This window comes from Geotrypetes seraphini, chromosome 1, assembly GCF_902459505.1.
Source record: "Geotrypetes seraphini chromosome 1, aGeoSer1.1, whole genome shotgun sequence".
Classification (NCBI taxonomy): domain Eukaryota; kingdom Metazoa; phylum Chordata; class Amphibia; order Gymnophiona; family Dermophiidae; genus Geotrypetes; species Geotrypetes seraphini.
In genome coordinates this window covers 447,460,532-447,482,922 of record NC_047084.1, presented here as the reverse complement: position 1 = coordinate 447,482,922, position 22,391 = coordinate 447,460,532, and the positions used below count along the sequence as shown (strand labels likewise).

The following is a 22,391-nucleotide window of genomic DNA, read 5'->3' as shown; positions in this document are numbered from 1 at the left end:
AGGAAATGAATTCAGATTTATCTTGTACATGGCACCAGGTCAAAATAGCCCCAACAAAAAAGTTTAAAGACAAAATAGCCCCCGCCAAAAAAGCAATAGGCAAAAAGACCCCACCCACAATTTGTCCCCTAACAAATTAGCATCCTGATAAAAGGACCCGATCCTGACTACTGAACCCATACTACTGTTGCTGAGTCTCACTGTTGCTGTGAGCTGAGGCATACCCACCCCTGTCTGCCTCTGAGCTACTATTTCCTAACCTGTCCCTTCCCCTCCCCTGGATCTCTCTCTGTCCTGTTTCCTTCCTGTCTGGCATCTCTACTTCACCCCCCCCCCCCCTTCCCCTTGGCCTTCCCAAAGTGGCAGCAGCTGTACTGTAAACAGACTGCTTGTGGTCTGCCCCTGCCGGTGCTTTTCCTCTATCGTGTCTGCTTCCTGTGATGTCACTTCAGCAGAAGAAAAGCTCTGGCGGCAGCCAACCACAGGCAACCTGTTTGCAGAATTTCCTTTGCCCGCAAGCTGCTGTCACTTTACTAGAGCTATTGGAAGGAGATGAAGTACAGATGCGAGACCCGCATTTGGGGGGGGAAGGAATGGGGCAAAGGCAGATGCAGGGAAGATACTTCAGAGGGAAGAGAGAGGAAAAGAAATGCTGGACTAGGGAGGAGGGGAGGGAGAGAATGACCCAGACAATAAAAAGGGTGGGAAGAGGAGAGAGACGCTTGAGATGCCAGATCATGAGGAGTGGGGTGAGGAGAAGGTTCAGTGTGGCAGAAGGAGAGATATTGGCCACACAGTGGGGAGGGGACCAGGATTAGCAGAAGAGAGAGAGACAAATGCTGATGCTGGAATGGGAGGGGGGGGGGGGTTGCAGGAGGAAAGGAAGAGAGAAGGAAGAAGCTGGACATGGGCAGAGATAGAGACACAGAGAAAGGATATTGAGCATGGAGAGAACATAGGGACATAGGAGGAGAATAGGGAGAGGGACACAGAGGGGAGAGAGACCCCAAAAAGAAAGCTGAGAAAAAAATAGAAAAGTAGAAAATAGATACTTAGATCAAACTAATACTGAGACAACAAAGGTAGAAAAATGTATTTTTGTCAAAATGTATTAATTTTAATGGGTCAGCTTTAGGAAAAGTGCATCTCTAATATCTCTAGAATGTGTTTGCTTTTTCCTTCCTTTAACTCCCACTTCCCCATTCCCACCATAGTCCCAGCACTGGCAAACACCCTTATACATCTGAATTGTTGTGGGACTCTGCCTCGTTCTGTCTAGTATAATTCATTTCAGTGTAGAGATTTGTAGAAGTCCTCTTTGTTCTGGTGTAATATTTACTGTGCTACTCTATCACAGTTAAGTTTCTTTCTCTTTGAGACCTGGGAGTTAGTGTTGTTATGCTGTTATGTTTTTGCCTGAGTTTGTGCATAGTGGTTTTGCCTATTTTCTTTAGGTCAATCTGAATGGAGATCATCGAGCCGCAAAAAGGGAACGACTTGTTACTGAAAGACGGATATCGCTATCAGAAGGCATGGATCAGTGTTGATGGGAGTACTTCATGGTGTTGTCTAACAATATTCCGTAATGGACGCCTTAAAGTATGTGACTGAACAGCAACAAGTATTACTGAACATAACCATGTGCCCGACGTTTCTAAGATTGAAGCTGTTTGCAATGCGGCTCAGATAAGGAGATGCACCAAACAAGGAATGAAAAAGCCAAGACAGATAATACAACAGTTTAACGGCCAGGGGTGTCAAAGTCCCTCCTCGAGGGCCGGAATCCAGTCGGGTTTTCTGGATTTCCCCAATGAATATGCATTGAAAGCAGTGCATGCACATAGATCTCATGCAGATTCATTGGGGAAATCCTGAAAACCCGACTGGATTCCGGCCCTCGAGGACCGACTTCGACACCTGTGGTTTAACCAATGGAATTTCTCTGGAGTCAGCTGTTCATCTTCCTGCTTATCTTTTCCATGAGCCCTAGAGCTGAGATTGATATCCCTAGTGGACTTTGACTTCCAGACATTCTAACTTTCTGCTATGGTATTCTGGAGTTGGTTATGACTAGTGTGACCATATGGCTCCAGAAAAAAGGGTAGCAACAATGCAAAGACTTGTGAGAAAATGAGTTTAAAGTATTTGATTAGTACCCTCAGATACCTGTGCTGTTAAACCATCAAGTGATTTTATAACAGCTTGTTACAGGTGAGTAGATATCATTCATTGGGTACAATTTCACTCCGTGTTGATACTATGTGCACAATAAATAAACTAAAGTGCTAAATTCAAACTTATATCAAAATAAACAAATAAAATAGATAAAGGACAGTGTCTTTATAAGTGCTGTCCTTTATCTATTTATTTGTTTATTTTGATATAAGTTTGAATTTAGCACTTTATTTTATTTATTGTGCACATAGTATCAACACGGAGTGAAATTGTACCCAATGAATGATATCTACTCACCTGTAACAAGCTGTTATAAAATCACTTGATGGTTTAACAGCACAGGTATCTGAGGGTACTAATCAAATACAGTGGTGCCTCACACAACGAACTTAATTCGTTCCAGGAGCAAGTTTGTTATGCGAAAAGTTCGTTATGTGAAACGCGTTTTCCCATAACAATACATGTTAAAAAAAATAATTCGTTCTGCAGCATAAAATATGCTAAGATGACATAAAAAAAGATACATTTGTCAAAATGGTGAAAATGGTGGTCTTGCTGAGGCCAAACTCTTTGACGAGGTCACACTGTTTTACCCCACATTCACTCCTTCTAATTATTTCCCGTTTCATTTCAACAGAAATCACCTTCCTGCTTTTTTTAGAAGCCATGATATATAAAAAATATTGAGTTTATCTTAAAAGGACGACTGTATACAGTGAGAGAGGGCAGTTAAGCGCAGTGACTAACGACTGCCTGCAGTGCCTGCGCGGAAGGATGCAATACATCGGCAGCTCGGGCGACTTCGTTGTGTGAAACGAAGTTCGTTGTGTGAAACGAAGTTCGTTGTGTGAAGTTCGTTGTGTGAAACGAAGTTCGTTGTGTGAATCAAGACATGAAGTTCGTTGTGTGCAGCGTTCGTTGTGCGAGGCGTTCGTTATGCGAGGCACCACTGTACTTTAAACTCATTTTCTCACAAGTCTTTGCATTGTTGCTATCCTATAGAGTGACTTGTATACATTGCTTATTTATTGAGTGTTTCCAGAAAAAAGGGGACGGATTGAGACATCCGGGTTTTACTTCCATTGAAAGCAACCAAGATGTCTCAATCTGTTCTCCTTACTTCCATTGCTTTCAATGGAAGTAAAACCCGGATGTCTCAATCCATCCCCTTTTTTCTGGAGCCATATGGTCACACTAGTTATGACAATCAAATCTTGATGTTTGGAATGAGTGAAAAACAACATCTTGCACTGGCTGCCGACTGAGCAAAGAATTCAGTTTAAGGTGCTGTCCCTGGTACAGCAAATAGTATATCAAACTGTGCCTCTCTGGTTTCAATCTCTATGGGTGATTTTTAAACCTCCAAAGGCACTACAATCTGAGGGGAAAATGAAACTGGTAGCATTGACAGCTGATAATGTAAGATATGTGGCAACTCAACTCCAAATGTTTTCCATTGCTGGAATATCATATTGGAATAAGCTTACTGGGCAATTAAGATTATGTGCAGACCACTACAGCTTCAAGCAGATGCATATTTCTGAACTGTCTTTCCTAAAGTTGTCGGCCATTTTAATATTATTCTTTTAAATATGTTATTGAAGGATTTGTAGATTTGATTTTCATATGTGTTGATGATGTTGAAGAATGTTTTTTTTACTGTTTTGTTTTTCTTGCTTTGTGTATGTTTAATTGGAAACCAGGCGGTATATAGGGGAGAGTGTGGCATAGTGGTTAAAGCTTTCAATAACCTCAAAAAAATATGTGAAACACACAAAAACCTTTAGCAGGCTAAGATACAAGTCCAAAAAGATTCCCAACTGGGACTATAAGAGAGAAATAAAGGAATCTCAAGCGCTCACAGCTAAAAGCTCAATGTATCTTAAGAGCTGGTAACCATAGGGTGAGCTATCATTGATCCTTATGAATTCTCTCAAATTATTTATCAAAAACACACTGTGTATTTTTTAAGTATTTCTCACAAAAAAGTTTTTTAAATATATATATATATGCATTTTCTTCTTATAGTATACTTATTGGTACTTTTAAGTTTCCTTCTATGAGTCTTAAAGTACTTATCTTAATAATGTAGTGACATAATAGCAATAGCTACGGAAGATCTCCGTTTCGCTCTAATTGATTTTATAAGAGCTTCATCAGGTGAAACTGACGTTATCATTTTAAAATCTTTGAAGGCCGGTAGGTTTTCAAGACGGCGTTAGAGTGAGAATAAGCAGGGCGTGCAGTTAGACCTAAGAGTCTTTCTCTCGCTCTCTCCCTGTTTCCGGTAGGATTGATGCCGATTTAAATAGTGATAATGTCAGTTTCACCTGATGAAGCTCTTATAAAATCAATTAGAGCGAAACGGAGATCTTCCGTAGCTATTGCTATTATGTCACTACATTATTAAGATAAGTACTTTAAGACTCATAGAAGGAAACTTAAAAGTACCAATAAGTATACTATAAGAAGAAAATGCATATATATATATATTTAAAAAACTTTTTTGTGAGAAATACTTAAAAAATACACAGTGTGTTTTTGATAAATAATTTGAGAGAATTCATAAGGATCAATGATAGCTCACCCTATGGTTACCAGCTCTTAAGATACATTGAGCTTTTAGCTGTGAGCGCTTGAGATTCCTTTATTTCTCTCTTATAGTCCCAGTTGGGAATCTTTTTGGACTTGTATCTTAGCCTGCTAAAGGTTTTTGTATAGTGGTTAAAGCTACAGCCTCAGCACCCTGAGATTGTGGGTTCAAATCCGCGCTGCTCCTTGTGACCCTGGGCAAGTCACTTAATCCCCCCGTTGCCTCAGGTACATTAGAAAGATTGTGAGCCCACCGGGACAGAGAGGGAAAAATGCTTGAGTACCTGAATAAATTCATGTAAACTGTTTTGAGCTCCCTTGGGAGAACAGTATAGAAAATTGAATAAATAAATAAATAATAAATTTTAGGAAGGCCAAGATTGCACTGAAACAGATCTGTCTCATTATTGTGTTGGCATTCAACAGCAGTCCAAGTACATTCAATGTGAGAAACAATTGCAGGCATTTGTTCCAATGTATAATACTGATGATATTATTACCTTCTTTAAAAGCGTGGCTCATAATCTATTTAGTGAATGTTATAGTTTAGCATGAATTAAACTACGTGAAATGAATGAATTCTGATGGCAGATGGTATTTGTTTATATTATTCCATTCTCATTGATGTTTCAGTGAATGTACATACCTACTCAGGAGGACTTCTGCTCTTGGGTCAGCTGGGACCGATGATATTGTGAAGGTAATATTCACAGCCTCAGGTGGTGGGAGAACTTGTGGTCACTGCATGGAGTGTTGCCTAGGCAACTAATTTGAGGCTCATGGTTGTCGGATTTAAGCAGATTGAGCTGTATAAATACAGGTAACAGTCCTATCTTTAAGAGGTTCAGGTTCTGTGGTTAAGGACTGAATATTGTACTTAACCACATAAGTTTGAGCGGACAACATACAACCCGATATTCAATGCTGGTGTTTGGACATGGCCTGGCATTGGCTACTGGAAATTCTGCCGTCAGCAGACATGAAAATGCTGACTGCCACTGGCTGAAAATCTACCCCATATCTTATGGCCACGGCCACATCCCAGCTTGGTTACGACTGAGCGCAAGAAACGGGAGCAGAACAGAACTGCATATACCAACAAAATTATCTATGGCATGTCTCAATTTCCAACAGTTCTGCAGAAAAGCTAAATAATCATCTACTTTTACCTGTTGCCATTCTGTTGCTTGCCAGGCTGGTGGACAGTCAAAACGGTTACAGGCCTGAACAAGTGTAGGTTTAGGCTGACGACAGAGCTCATCTGCCAAAATCTCAGTTCTATTCGTTTCTCTGGAGAGAAGTTGGGAGCAGAAGACACGGCGAGTTTGCAATCCAATTCCACATGTTAAGCTGCAAGCGTTCCATTTCTCAATTTCCCACCTGGGGAAGAAAATAGCAGTTGAGAGAATATTTTAAATCTTTTCTGTGAGGTATTGTACTGTAAGTACTTCATCAAGAGAGATGCTTTCAAAAGCTGCCAATAGAGGTCCATTAAATACAAACATTTTTAATCCTGCAGTACTATACACCCACCGAGTTTTTCAAAAACTGAACATTTTTAAAGAATCAAAAATTTTATTTGAATTATTCTACTCATCTGCTCCATTCTCTCTAGGAGGCCAGTGTCTATGCACATGTTTCTGGCTGCTATCCTGTCTGGCATCAGCTAAAATAATGGTGATGCAAAATGGGATTTTTAGGACAGACTCCTCACTGCACCTCTTCCTGCCTACGATGTTTATAAAGGATTGTGGCAGTTCTGAAAACCATTTATGTAAAATATCCAATGTGGCAAGAAACAGAGACAAGAGTATTATTCAAATTTTCCTGTATCTTCTTTAAGCTGATATCGGGATTGTCTCCAGCTTACCTTTTTCCTCATTTTGTGTTGCATAGACCAGCGGTTCTCAACCCCTGTCCTGGAGGATCATCAGTCCAATCGGGTTTTCAGGCTAGCCCTAATGAATATGCATGGAGCAGATTTGCATGCCTCTCACTTCCATTATATGCAAATCCCTCTCATGCATATTCATTAGGGCTAGCCTGAAAACCCGATTGGCCTGGTGGTCCACCAGGACAGAGTTGAGAACCGCTGGTCTATGCAACACAAAATGAGGAAAAAGGTAAGCTGGAGACAATCCCTGTAACCCGGAAGTGATTTCAGAGGAAGCCAGACTGGCGCAAGCAGCAGGCAAAAGTAGTTACTCACGCTGGTGAAGATTTTAAAGAGGTACAGGAGGTGAGGAAGGGAGGGTGCTAGCGTGGCATAGGATGGTCCACTACCCACCCCCTCTTACTATGACACAACTTTCTTGCACATTTCTGTGGAAGTTGCTTCAACAGGTTGTCCAGTGTGAGGGTCATCTTCGACGGACTCTCTACTACACTTGAACTGCTTGCTCTAAAATTTTACTTTGTAGGATGATGGGGCAGACTCACCATAAATTGCAGTCATGCGTTCATGGATCTCCCTTAGCTTTTGCCCTTCTTCTGTGAGAAATTTTATCACTGAACAGTGCTCCAAATCTAGCAGTTTCATATTTCATTCACACGAGGACTCTCCTGACATCCTTTCTCTTGCAATTTTAGACTTGCACTGAGCCGCAACTGTGCATGAGTAACCTTGAGACATGTCACACATGCACAGACTTGTTTCAACACACTTGCTACTTTCGGTCATACTCAGGCAGATAAATTATGCCATTCATTCGTTTTAATGGCTACTATATTGCCAGATATTCAATACAGTGCCCAGATATGGCCCGACATTGAATATATAGAAATACAGTTGGAGGCCTACATAAAAATAATGACTGCCGTCAGCAGAACATTCATTGATTTTTTTTTTAATGGCAGCTAATAGACACAGTTATACAATTCTGCCTATCTCTGAAAAATCAGTCAAAAATCTCAGTGCCATGGACAGAATGAATGCCTAGGCAACCCCTCCCTCCTCTCAAATAGTTAACTAATTCAGCTTTCTTATCTGACCTAAAATCAAGAGGTCAACCTGTCTTCATCATCCCTTCGCAGAATGATGATTACTCAGACACGCAAACAGAGAAACATGGTTTATTCTATACTGTATACATGCTTTGTATCCGCTGTCTATTCATTGCCAGGAATGCAATAAAAATGGTTACTTGTGTCAAAAACAGACCAATATACTGGAAAGCAAAAAGTTCAATACAGAAATATGATGCTTCTAACAAAAGCCAGGAAAATCTGAGTTAAAAGATGCTCTAACAGACAAATTCCAGCACTCCTTTTTGCTGTTTTATCTCAAATGGTTTCCTGTAACATCTAAGAAGCATAATGTTATTTTAGCACAGCTCTCTCCCACCCCCCACCCCTTCCTTTCTTAAGGGGGTTTGCTACATTTGTATAGGCTTCTAGAGCAAGTGTATGCTCTCTGTCCCAGGGCCCAGAGGTATATAATAGCCCCACTGCAGACAGCATTTTATGTATATTTTCACAGTCCTAAGTTATTCATATTTAAATCAATAAATTCAAACTCACAGATTCAAAGGAAAGTATGAGGAAGTGAATGGTAGAGTGAAGAGCATTCCCTCACTGTTGATGCAGTTCAGTCACCTTACAGAAGGTGGCACTAGTCTGTCAAGCCTGAGGCAGAGTTAGAGGGGAGGGGCTCGGGTCAGGAGGAAATTAAATGTCCTAAGTCAGTAAGATAGGGAGAGGCCCGGATTGAAGAGGTTTCCAGGAGGGAGGTCCTGAGGGAAGAGGACTCCAGTCTAAGCTGAGCTACCACATACCTGAGGAGAGAATTAGGGATGTAGTGTGGCCCAATCTTAAAGCTCCAGACTGTCAAGATAGGAGACAACTTGAATTGTATACAGAAAGTACTTGTTCTTGGTCTGTGTCCAGAGGGAACTCAAGAAGGTGTTAATAGAAACTGTACTGGGCAAGACTGGGAGCCACCTCTAGAAAGAGAGAATAGTGACATTGTTAACGCGAGGAATCAGAGAGAAATAAAGAGACTGTACTTGTGTTGGTCTAAAGCTTGTGAGGTAACAGGTTGCACAGGTTGAAATCATAACCTTTCTATATTGTTGGCAAACCATGTATGTATGAATGTGTTTGTGACAGATCCAAGCCATGCCCTCAGTCACTTTACCACAGAAAGTTTTAATATTATTCATTTTATAGCAATATTTAGCTAAAGACGCTGTAGTAAGCAAAGCTCCCAAACCCTACAACTAAAAAAAACAACAACAACCACATGGTATTCTCTGAGGAAAAATGCTCTGATAGTAACATATTAATCCTCTATAATAAAACCCTAAGCACGCATGCGCACTTACAATGCCGTGATCCCTGCCTCCGTGATTTGTGCCTCTGTGGCTGTGTTCCATTTGTGGTGCGTGCGGCGGCTTGTGGCGCATGCGGTGGATTGAGCAGCGGTTTGTCTCCTGATAGCTGGTGGCTAGAGCTACGGCAGGATGGTGCCCTTTGGCCTGGACGAGGCGGACAGGGTGCGGGTGCTGCGAGGTTTCCCATGCTGGTAAAAATTCTGCTACTGCTGCACAGGGAAGTGGAGGGGGAGAGTGAAAGGGGGCTGCTTTGGGGGGAGGGGTGTGCTGGGGGGCAGACAGCAATCTTGGTTTGCTCTGGGGAGGAGGGAGACAGAAGGGGGCCATGGAGAGACAGGCAGGCATGGTGCAACAGAGAAAGACAGGCAGGCAGGGGGCCAGGGAGAAAGACAGAGAGACAGAAACAAAGACAGACAGACAAGGGGCCAGGGAGAGACACAGACAGAAAGAATGACGAACAGACAGGGGGCCAGAGAGACGGACATTGGCCAAAGAGAGAGAGACAAAGGGAAAAAAAAACAGACAGCAGTCAAGGAAATACAGAGAAAGAAAGACAGACAGACAGGAGACCAGGGAGAGACACAGACAGAAAGAAAGACAGACGGCTGCCAATGAGAAAGAGACAAGGAAAAAAGACAGACAAACAGACAGCGGCCAAGGAGAGAGAGAGAGAGAGAGACAAAAAGAGAGACAGACAGGCAGAAAGCGGTCAAGGAGAGAGAGAAAGAAAGAAAGACAGACACATCTATTCTAGCACCCATTAATGTAACGGGCTTAAAGACTAGTATATATATATTTTGTAACAAACCACAGTTCACAATGTTCTGGAAAATTATTGACATCCCATAAGGTTTACCTTGGAATAACGTGACCATATGTCCTATTTTGAACGGGACCATCCTGTTTTTAGGTAGCCTGTCCCATTGTTCCCAAGCACATGTTTGGGGAGCCGAAATGTCCCATTTTCAGGGACTCATTGAAGAAACAAGTACCATAGTGAATACAGCCTCCCTGGTGCCTTTTTAATCCCGGCAGCTGCCTCCTTTCCTGATGTCTTCCGGCAGCAGCAGAGCGGCGCGCCTGCCTGGTCCCACACCACTCACTGAATGGCAGCCGTTACTTCTCGCGAATCCCGTGAGAACTGACGGCAGCCATTCAGTGAGTAGCGTGGGATGAGGCAGGAGCGTGAAAAGCTCACGCCTGCCTTGTGCGCTGCTCTGCCACTGCCGGCAGACATCAGGACCGGAGGCAGGTGCCTGGATTTTAAAAAGGTACTGGGGGGGGTGCCTATCCCATTCCGAGGAATAAAATAAATTGTCACGTTACCTTAGGTGCTCTCACTTAGGGCCTCTTACTTAACTGTGGCCAAAATTGGCCTTAGTGCGACCGTCCATGGGTTTTTTCCCATTCACTAAAGCCATTTTTACCTCAGCCCTAAAATGGCTGGTTTTCTATATTTTGTATTAATGGTCACGTGCTAATGTTGCTATTAGTGTGTAGTCATTATAACATTAATATGTAAGTGGTATGGGCTCACACATAATCCCACACTAACCAGTTAGTATGTGCTAATGTAGCTGTGCTAACTAATTAGCAACAGGAATGCCCACTCTCTGCCCCTTCTAAAAAATAGAAAACAATTTTTGTGCATGGATTAGTGTGTGCTAAATTGGCACCACAGGATGCTTGAGTGTGTTCTACAATATACCTTTTTAAGATACATAAGGTACACGTTAGCACCTGATGAGGCATAGTAAAACTGCCCCCAAGTGAAGTATAGCTCCACCAAATTGTCCATTAAAAAGAGAGAAAAGAAAAAAAAACAACAAAACCCCAAAATGGAACACAGTTTTTAACATATCTGTAACAGGCAAAGGAAAGACTTCAGAGGGAGATGCTAGTTCTATGATCAATGAAAAATATATGCTTGAACAAGAGGAAAATCTTTTCTTTCTCTACCTACAATACGTAATGAATCTTTCTGTGAAAAGGGCATGTAGCCAAAGCAATAGAGAGGATGAAACATGGTCTGAAATTTTAAAAAATATAGGAGACAGTTAACAAATAAAAAGCATGTTGATTTGAAACCAAGGTTCCTGGTGTGTCCTCCTAATATCTATCCTTGTTAAAAAGAAGTGAGTCAATATCCAAAGTGATTTAACTGGCCGCAAACAGCTTCTGGCTGGTTAAAATGCCTGTACAGGAGAGGATTTTGTTTTCACCATAGCTGGAGGAGGGGTTTGGGTTTTTTTTTGTTAACCACTGTGTGGGTGATATATAGAGAGGTTGAACTCACAATATGCTCTGTCTCAGTTACAAGTATTTTCCTTTACAAAAGGCTTAAAGTGGGGGTGAATGTTTTTGATGAATATTTTCAACCTTTATTGGAATAAAGAGTGATGAACAATTAATAAATTATACAATGAAAGAAATCCAATTGATGGATGATTTAAATAACTTTAAAAAAAGTGGTAATATATGAATATTAGGTTAAATATGGATTAACTTTTGTGTTCTTTTATTAATAATAATAATAATAATAATAACTTTTTGAGAAAATGGTGTAGAGCTGCACAGGACAATGTTTACAAAAAACAAAACCAAACAAACAAAAAAAAATAAATATATACACTAGTCTTTAAGCCCGTTACATTAACGGGTGCTAGAACATATGTCTGTCTGTTTTTCTTTCGTTCTGTCTCTCTCCCCACCCCTGTCTCTTTCTTTCTGTCTCTCTCCATCCCGCTGTCTTTCTTTCTGTCTGTCTCTCTCCCTGGCCCCCTTTGTCTGTCTGTCTTTCTGTCTATCTCCCTGCCCCTGTGTCTTTCTTCCTGTCTCCCTCCCGCTGTCTATCTTTCTTTCTTTTTCCCGCCCTCCCGCTGTCTGTCTTTCTTTCTATCTGTCTCTCTCCCTGCCCTCTAGGCAGCAGCATTTCCCTCCCCCACTTCCCTGTGCAGCAGCCGCAGCAGCATTCCCTCCCCCTCTGTTTCCCTGTGCAGCAGCTTTTCCCTCCCCCACCCTACTTCCCTGTGCTGCAGCATTTCCCTCCCTCCCCACTTCTCCGTGCAGCAGCTGCAGCAGCATTCCCTCCCCCTCCATTTCCCTGTGCAGCAGCATTTCCCTCCCCCCATCCCACTTCCCTGTGCAGCAGCAGCAACAGTATTTCCTTTCCCCTCCACTTCTCTTTGCAGCAGCTGCAGCAGTATTTCCCTCCCCCTCCACGTCCCTGTGCAGCAGCAACAGCAGCATTCCCCCTCCCCTCCCCCTCCCCCTCCCCTGTCCCTTCCTTTCTCTTCCCAGCAGCACGCAGCTAAAACAGCTCCCTTAGTTCCTTGCCGGAGTTATTTGTAAGTTTAAAGCTGTCCCGGCGGCTCCTCTCATGATCTCCGCCTGCGTCGGAAGCCTTCTCCGATGCAGGTGCGGCTCGTGAGAGGAGCTGCAGCGGCGGCGGCTTTGAACTTAAAAATAACTTTGGCCAGGGAATGTAAGGGAGCTGGCCAGACCGCAGAAAATTATGTTGGGGTCTGCGAGTGTGGGGCCGTTGTATTTCCTAAACACTAAAAAAGTATTGAAGATGAAAAGTGAGGCAATCTGGAAACTCCCACAACTCCGAACCTCACTGATTAGGGTTCAATTGCAATGTGGTATATAGGTCATCAATTCTACTAATATGTAGCTTGTATTATTGTCTTTCTTCAAAATAAAGACTAGAAAACAGCATATGTTTCATTTTTTACTTATCATTACATGCAGTGCCTCTAGCCCCAGTATTGCGAGGACACTGAGAAAAGAGCTCCTCAAAGAACCCTTGAAAAAGCCCGAATGGGCGAAACGGGTCCCGTCGGGGCACGCTAGAGGCACTGCATGTAATGACAAGTAAAAAATGAAACATATGCTGTTTTCTAGCCTTTATTTTAAGACAATAATACAAGCTACATATTAGTAGAATTGATGGCCTATAAGCCACATTGCAATTGAACCCTAATCAGTGAGGTTCGGAGTTGTTGTGGCCATTGTATTTCCCCCCCAAGCTAATAGAACCCTAAGCGCACATGCGCACTCCTACCTGCCATGGACCTATGGATCACGGATCACGCAGATAGGAGTGCGCATGCGCACTTAGGGTTTTATTATATAAGATATATTTTTTAATGAAATGTAAAGAAGACCATGATGAAATAGGGAGTTGAATAAAACCAAAACAAGGTCATCTGAAAGCAGGTCTGATAACAGTACACCATCAGATGATGGCAGAACCGATCCAGTTGTAAGATGCTTACCTTAAAACGGAAATACCGAGCAAGATCATCTACAGCAAGACATGGTACAGGAATTGCTTTAGGACCAGTAGATGTTATAGCTACCACAAATACTTTTTTTGACCAATGTAATATGCCGACTAGAGAATGACAGGGAGACAAATTTGTCCCTGTCCCCACAGGAACTCAATTTCCCCGCCCCGTCCCCGCCAGTTTTGTCACTGTGCCTGTCCCTGCCCCATTCCTGTAAGCTCTGACTTAAGAACATAAGCAGTGCCTCTGCTGGGTCAGACCAGAGGTCCATCATGCCCAGCAGTCCGCTCACGCAGTGGCCCATCAGGTCCAGGATCTGTATAGTAATCCTCTCTCCATACCCTTCTATCCCCTTTTTCTTCAGGAAATTGTCTAATCCCTTCTTGAACCCCAATACCGTACTCTGTCCCGTACTCTGTTGTAAACTGTTTAGATAAGCAATTTATAGGTACGTATCAAAACAAACTAAAATGTGAAATGTGACTTGTAAGATTCATATTTATTTTCTTTATTTTTTTTTTAAACAAGATAATTTCACAGAATCCACAAGTCATCTATAGTCATCAAATAGAGATCTGACTTCAATAGGTCTGTTTCAAGTTTTGATTCCCTCGAATACCACTCCACATTACAGTACATCCTAATCTATTTTGTTGCTTCAAATCAGAATTTAACAAAAAACTGTACAAGCCTCGAACACTTATGATTTTCAAGTGTTTGAAGCTTGTGCAGATGAGGACAGAGCTTGCAGGACTGAGGCAGGGACAGGAAACAAACTCGCCGGGACAGGACAGGAAAATGAGTTCCTTTTGGGACGGGGAAAAAATTTGTCCCCGTGTCATTCTCTAATGCCAACTTCAGCTTAATTATAGTATCCTTTCAGGACTGAAATTAATGTTTATATTGGAAAGTATATAAGAGCAATGCAAAAAAAATTACCTGGATATTCAATCACCTTGCTTTCATATTTTCCTCTTTCTCAGTACACATATACATAACGTGTTTCCCCGAAAATAAGACAGTGTGTTATATTAATTTTGGGTCCAAAAAACACACTAGGGCTTATTTTCAGGGATGTCTTTTTTTTTTTTTTTCATGTACAACAATCATCTCTCCCTTCCTCTCCCCCACCCCAATTCTTCCTCTTTCCTTCCTCCCCCCCAAAAAATGTGCAACATCTTTCCTCCCCTCTCACCCATTCCCTTGTGCAACATCTTTCTATCCCTCCTATCCCCCTGTGCAGCAGAATCCCACTGACCTTCCCACCGTGAGACTGACATACCTCCGCTCTGAGGCCTCCAAAAACAGCAGCGGCAGTAGCGCTCTGAATGGGCTGCTTCACGGCCTTTCCCGCTGGGCCTTCCCTCTGCCGCATCACTGATGATGTCAGTGAAGCGGCAGGGGGGAAGGCCGTGAAGCAGCCCGTTCAGAGCGCTGCCGCTGCCGCTGTTTTTGGAGGCCTCAGAGCGGAGGTATGTCAGGTCTCACCGGGATGGGTTGCTGAATTGACGAGTCTGATTTTTTTCAGTGAATCAGGCAGCCCTATAGTCAGGGATGGAGTCGGGGACTGTCGGGGACATTCAGGGCAGGATTTGGCGGGGGTGGGGGGTCCATCTTAACTAGGGCTTATTTTTGGCATAGGGCTTACATTAGGAACATCTTTAAAAATCATGCTAGGGCTTATTTTGGGGATAGGTCATATTTTTGGAGAAACATATACACATGGCACACATCCCATGTGTTTTTTTTTTTTTTTTTAATTACTGAGATAGAGCCTGACTGAATTTCAGTTTATGTTTCAGCACCAAAAAGGACCCAAAATCCAGGTTTGGGTTTTAGCTGAAAGGCAAGTGCACTTTTGGCTGAAACTGAACCTCCTGCCTCTCCACCTCCATGATCACTCTGTGCCCCATGCCATTCCCCTCATGAACACTTTCCTTCTGGTGCCCCACCCCTACTCTCTCACCACTTGAAGGACCTCTGTGAGCCTACCTTCAAACCTCCTGGTTGTACAGTATGTCTCCTTTTACGAAACTGCGATTGCAGTTTCTAGCGTGGGGAGCCGTGCTGAATGGCCCGCGCTGCTCCCGATGTTCATTGAGTTCCTATGAGTGTCAGGAGCAGCGCAGGCCATTCAGTGCGGCTCTCTGCGCTAGAAACTGCTATCGCAGTTTCGTAAAAGAGGGGGCTAGTCTCAAAATGTCTGCCAGTTTGTCCTGTGGAAGCCTTGTGAGACTGCCGCAGGAGGTCCCAGAGGCCATCTTGGGATTGGAAGCAGGTATCTGTCCCCTTGGGACTGGAAGAAGCATAAGCAGGAGCAATCTCCAAACAAGATTCAAACAAGGAGAGGACATTTTACAAAAGAAAATGTGGTGTGTTTTTTTTTTAAAGTAACATCACTTGGAGCTTTTCATGTGCTTAATGTGCTACTTTCATATACAAGCAGCAATTTTGCAAACATGCATGACTATGGAGCTCAGCTCTGAAATTCAAGCTTTTGACATTTTAAGTTTTGAATACCTATAAGCACAGTACCTCTTTCTTGCCTTCCTCTACAACCTGGGTCCAAGGTGAGCTTTTACCACACCTTGATTTACTATGGGATTCAGCAACCTGTAGGATAACAGTCTTACACATTGTTAGATCCTAAAGAAAAAGAATAATGACGCAAGCAGAGTTATTCCAGAGATCTGGAAGCATCAGGCCTCAAAGCCGTGACCTGATGCTTCTGGCCAAAGCCTGAAGGCTGTCAGAGTCCTTCTCCCAATCCACTCTCCCACCTCCAAATGTATTCCCTGGTGGTACTGTAGTGATTGGGCAGGAGCAATCCCAATGCTCCTGCCTTGCCTGGCACAAAATCCAAAATGGTTCCCCTATTAGTAGTCTTGTGTTTCTACCCATGACCACCTAATGGTAGCATAATGTTCACTCTGGTATGCATATATCATTTTTAATTTCTCATTTTAAATCTAGTATTCTGTATTTAGACAAATCATATTTGATTGTTATATGAGGAAAGCATAGTTCCAGCAGCTATAATTAAAAGTTTTAAGGATGCATGATTGTTCTATAATTTATTCTGTCTTTGGGAGCCGACGAGTTTGACGTAGAATTGATTTAAATGTTTTAGTATACAGTGTACAACATGAACAACAAAGTGCAACAGGAGTCTGAATATACAGATTGCAATGAACTATGGATAGCCTGAGAAACTACTTTGAAGGATGTTAACAGTAAAATTGTTTGTACTTGTACTTTGCTGTTCATGTTCTACACTGTATGCCATAACAAAACAATGATTTCAAATGTCATGTTTTTTGCTTCTCACCTACCAGAGACGCCTGCACTCCTCTCTTATCTGATCACCTAACATTAAGAAGTACATGCCACACAATTACATATATATTAGATTTCCAGTGTTGGCGCATTTTCAAGAGAAAAAAATAGTTGCCATGACTTATGAATCAACCCTTATATATATATATATATATATATATATATATATTGTACAATGCTACTGCCAAGCGCCATCCAATGGAAAGGCAGGGATCTTCAATACAGGAAGCCATGTGTCAAACCTTAGTAACAGTTTCAAGTTGATAAGTTTCAGTTGACAAGTTTCAACTTATTTGGTGCTGTCAGTCAGTTGTGCGCTATGGTTGAGAGAAGGTGTGTTTTAAAATGTGCCGTAACCACGAACAATATGAAATTTTGTTTCAAAGTGTAAAAAAGAGCTATAGAAATGCACAAAATGTTAAAATTAGTTTATGGTGATGATGCAGTGACCATGAAGATGGTTTACAAGTGGTTCGAGCGATTTCATAATGGTTGTGAATTGGTTGAAGACAAGGAGAGATCAGGACGTCCTTCAACATCAAAAACCCAAGAGAATGTTGAAAGAATAAGCGAAATGATTTGATCAGGCAGGCGACTGACTATTAGGGAATTTTTTGAGGATCTGAATATCTCTTATGGCTCTGTTCAAAACATTTTAACAACAGATTTGAATATGAGTCGAGTGAGTGCGACCTGAGAAATGGACAAACGGTTTCATCCTCCATCATGAGAATGTTCCGTGTCACACATCGCTTTTGGTATGGCAATTTCTGTCAGTTAAAAACATTACAGTGTGTCCGCATCCACCTTATTCACCAGATATGGCACCAAGTGACTTCTGGCTCTTCCCCAAAATGGTTAACCTGACCAGTTAAGTTCTAAATACCAGCACTTAACTGGCCAAGTTTTAACTTCACCCCTGGAATGCCCCTAAAATAGCCAGTTTTGAGTTTGGTGCTAACCATTTATTTTCAGCGACATTAAGCAATTAAGTGCCACTGAAAATGAGCAGTTAGCCCTGAACAGGCAATTTACCTGACTGGAAGCCATTTCTGGCTGGTTAAATTGTTTTGAATACTGACCCCCGTTATATAAATTTCATAAAGTTTTTTTTTTATTTGTTTTGTCATGGCTGGACTATAAGCTCCACTGAGCAGGTACTGTCTCACATGTGTATCTAAACAGTGCTGTGTGAAGTTGCACTACAAAAAATCTGAAGTAGCAGTAGTTCTGCTAGCAAACAGGCAGAACATTTATCATCTTAAATAAGAGCATGTTGGTCTACCTTGGAGGGCAAGGGTCCAAGTTGCAGACTTTCAGCTGTGGAGGAGGACGTCGACTGCTTATACATAGATTCTCATTCATGTTCTCCCGTGTCTGTTTGTTCAGGCAAATCACCACAGCCTCTTGGACACCTGCACAGAAATTCCACAGACAATAAAACCACAGAAAATGTGAAATGATGAAGTGTTAAAACGCAAACTGTATGACTTTGCACAGTGCATGTATGGAACGGGCAGTGGGAGTGCTACTAACTTGTACACCAGAGGCCACACATTGATGTCCAAACTGGCAGGGCTGTCAAGAATCACCATATCCAGGTCTGTTTTCTGGTCCTTCCTACAACACCTTGGAGAAGGCCCAGGTGTTCCAAGACACTAATGAAAGCCCATAAAATATCCTTACACCAAAGAGCCCCTAAAGATGTCAAAACATTACAAATCTAGCAAGGATTCATTGTGCTAATTCAATGCAGAACTTTGAGCATGTTACAGATACTTTGGACATTTCGTATGCTATGGTTGAATCGGAACAAGATTATTATTTATTTATTTTTTGCTCAGAGCTGAAGTAAGAAGCAATAACTTCTTGAACATTTATTATTCTTTGTCATTGCTCTGTTTTCACTAGTAGACAGAGATGACAGGTGGTCCTGCTTCTCGCGCATCTGGAATTCATTCAGGTGATAGAGCAGGTGAGTAGGACACATTTGGCAGGCAGTTCAAGAAGGAACCAAGCGCTGTAACCATAGTAGCTAAAAATTAATTATGGATATCGTGAAACCATGTGGAATGATATGGGTATGAATTACAAACAACCAGTTGCCATGATATATGAAATTCATAACGTAACAACATATACTTAATCAGGTTCAGCATGCAATGAACCGACTTTTTCAAACACTCTCTTGACAGCTAGTGTATATTGCCTGCTGTAATTAGCCTGAACTCTTTCACACAGCCTGCGCAAATTTACTCCTGAATTCTCTCTACCACTCGGAGAGTGATTCTACTAGGGGTTTCACCTCTGCCTGCCATTATTCCCTTTCAGCTGAGCAGGTGACCTTCAACTGCATTGCTACCAGTAGGGCGTAGTGCTTCAATATTATGTTTCAATCTCTAGGGTTAGGCAAGTTCCCTGGAGCCCTGCAGAACTTGCCTTTCCCTCACTATTGAAAATGTGATAGTGAAATATCACCCCCCCCCACTGGCAGGACTGCAAATGGAGGGCTCCCACTCAGCTTAGAGGGAAGTGCTGCCCACCCTTGGTAACCATTTAAAAAGTGACTGAAATTTGCATCAGTATTGCTGAATATTTGAAGTTTTCAAATGGTCAGTTCTCTTAAAAAGCGAGGGTTTTTTTTTTTGTTGCTTGATGAATTAAATGGAATTCTATAGTAAAGTGTTAATTAAGTAGTTATCTTAAACAAATGAAAAATATGATTTGTTATGTTAATTGCTATCAACTTGATGATCTTTCATTATCAAGCTTTTGTGTCAGAATACAGAAGTAGATTGTCGGGCCTTTCTTCTGCGCAGTATAAATTCGATATTGTCGTATCAAATGTGACCCTCCGCCTCCAACACTGCCCAGCTGCTGCTGCCCAGATGTTTGGGGCATCATTAGTCTGACATCTCCACTGAAACCTGTCCACCTTGGGAGGCCCTGCTGGTAGTGAATCTACCGACGGCATAGCTTTCAGCTTCACAGATGCGCACAAGCCCTAGTGGCACGACAAGCCCATGTACCATAACTGGAGATGACTTTTTAATATATACAATATATATTGCATTTGTTTTAAGTTGACATAAAGAGAGGCAGAATGTTGCCCTAAAATATTTCAGATGAGAGAAAGTATATTGACCTGTGCAACGGCCACACACCAGAACCATGCCTAAGCTTTGGAAATATCTATTGTGCACCTGGCTGATGGGGTCTGGGGGTAAAGATAATCAGAAGGAAAACACACGGATTACTTTATAATATACCCAACCCACAATGAAATAACACCATCAAAAAAAGGGTTTTTTTTATAATAAAAAAAATTTTCAAAAACATTTTTTTACACACCAGTGTCACAATTTATGAATAGCTACATATGATATATAACTCATACCTTACTCAAAGATGTTAATATAGCATCCCAATTCATGACCTCTCCCAAATAATAAATAAACTAGGAGGTTGAAGTATCATATGGAGGCTACAGGCTCAGTACATAGAACCTCTTATAACCTATATGTTATTTCAGGTCCTTATCCTGATTTGATGAAATGCCATATAATCGTTTACATCAAACCTCCATCCCGCCCTTAAATATAGTCTTTATTTCCATCTAACTAGGGTAAAAACTATGTTAAGTAAAAACTATGTTAATTTATTTTATTTCTATGCCACAAACAGCAGCAAATCTCAAAAACAAGAAAAAAGAGGAAAAAACAAATAATGGAAAATATCTGTATATATCAATGGAAAGAACAGCAAACACTTATCTAAATGGCCATTTGCTAGTGCCCTTTTTTTGATGGGGTCTGGGGGTACTGCAGTGCAGGCAATATCCATTAATACTTGGAAGGAGAGAGATCCAGCCAGCATAGAATGGAGATAGTATAGATGGAATTAAGGGTGCATCCATTTGTGTTTTAAAGGATCACTATTATAAGGGTCGGGTTAAGAAGGAAGGAAAGGGGATTTTTGGATTTAGCCTGCACCCATTTCAGGAACAGCTCAAAGTGAGGTACAATTGGGTACCCTATGGGCTCCTTTTATGAAGGTGCGTTAGGGTCTTAATGTGCGGAATAGCGCGCGCTAGCCGCTACCACCTCCTCTTGAGCAGGCGGTAGTTTTTCAGCTAGCGCGCGCTATAGGGCACACAAATCCAGTGCATACACTAAAAATGCTAGCGCACCTTCGTAAAAGGAGCCCTATGTATTTCCCTATCTCTGGAGGGTTCAGAATCTAAGTTTGTACTTGAGGCAGTAGAGGGGATGCATGACGTTCTCAAGGTCACAAGGAGCATCAGTGGGTTTTGAACCCTGGCACTCAATCTGTTGCTCTAACTATTCAGTGGTTGGGTCCAGCAGCTTTAAGCTATAGAAAGAGATATGGTGCCTTGATAAACCCCTTCGGGTGAAACATGTTGGCGGTATAAATCCCTGAAAACATAACCACAAGTTTTAAGCTAAGTATTTAAACTATTTATACACTAAGGTGGAAAAAAGTACAGTATTTATAAATTTAATAGCAAAATATGGAAGATCCGTTGAGGAAGTAGTACATAAAGCCTGACACAATGAATTTGTATGAGTGCTAGGTGGTACTTCTGAGGATTTATAAACGTTGTACTATTTACTGTGAAGAGAGCTAGAAGGGGTAAGAGAATATACATCCTTCAAATCTGAAGTTTGGGCTATACTCTCACAGAAAATTTAACTTGAACTAGTGTGCTGTTTGGTTATGGATTATTCCGGTCATAAGTGACAGTGAGCATGGCTGGTAAGAAAGTGCAGGTGTAGAGGACACAAAGACTAGGGGACAAAAAAAATGACTAAGGGACAAAAAAAAAATAAGAAGAGCTTTTCTTCATAATATGGTAATTTACTAATGGGAAAGTTAATAAGAGAATTAATAAGCTTGTGTGTGAGAAGGAATGAGAATAACATGAGTGTAAGCAGAACCTGAATTTTAAGCACTTGAAGGAGTTCATTTACAGATTTCCAGCAAATGGAATTGTCCAGTGTTTTTTTATCCAGCGGAACAGCATAATTGTTACATGATATTAGATGACAGCCCTGGGAAAAGCAATCACTAACTGCAGACTTGGTTACTAACTACTTCCTTCTGGCTGCTACCTTTGCCAGGTGAAAGGCTGTGTTCTGTGTCCGTTCAAGTCATCTCCTGAGACTGTTAAAACAATAAAATTAGGTTCATCCATCTTGCAACTTCATTTATACGACCACAAAAATTAAATTCAAACTCTTTTCTTCATTTCCGCAACATTTGGTGACTTCAGCACAAAATAATATAAGCAATGGGTCAGATATTCAGTGCCACTCACCAGGGCCATATATAAATTTTCAGCAGGATTTTGCAGATAATGATTCAGCTCGCACATTTTCTGTAGTAACTCAAGGTGCATTACATTCAGGCACACTAGGTAGTTCTCCGTCACTGGGAGAGCTCAAAATCTTCTATTAAAACTTTGCTTTTTGCTTGTGCATTTTATTACACGATTCCTTTTTTGGTGATTTTATCTTAAACATTGTCTGGCTAACTTCTCCATTTGCATGTTCATTTGCGATTTGTGTTTTGGTAAAATAATGTGCTATTCATTCTCTCCCTGGTTTGTGTCAGACTAAGAAAACTAAGAACAATCCGATCCCTT

General features: G+C 41.6%; 1 protein-coding gene across 4 annotated transcripts in view; it reads right to left on the bottom strand.

Annotated features, from left to right (window-relative positions):
- The window catches only part of ADAMTSL1 (ADAMTS like 1), a 1,156,072-nt gene that overhangs the window by 156,527 nt on the left and 977,154 nt on the right, over positions 1-22,391 (bottom strand). For all 4 annotated transcript variants that reach the window (XM_033920627.1, XM_033920609.1, XM_033920600.1 and 1 more), the window contains 2 exons: positions 18,012-18,141; positions 5,937-6,147 (listed from right to left, as the gene is read on the bottom strand). In XM_033920627.1, the coding sequence (XP_033776518.1) occupies positions 5,937-6,147; positions 18,012-18,141 (341 nt within the window). The remainder of the gene's footprint in view (positions 1-5,936; positions 6,148-18,011; positions 18,142-22,391) is intronic.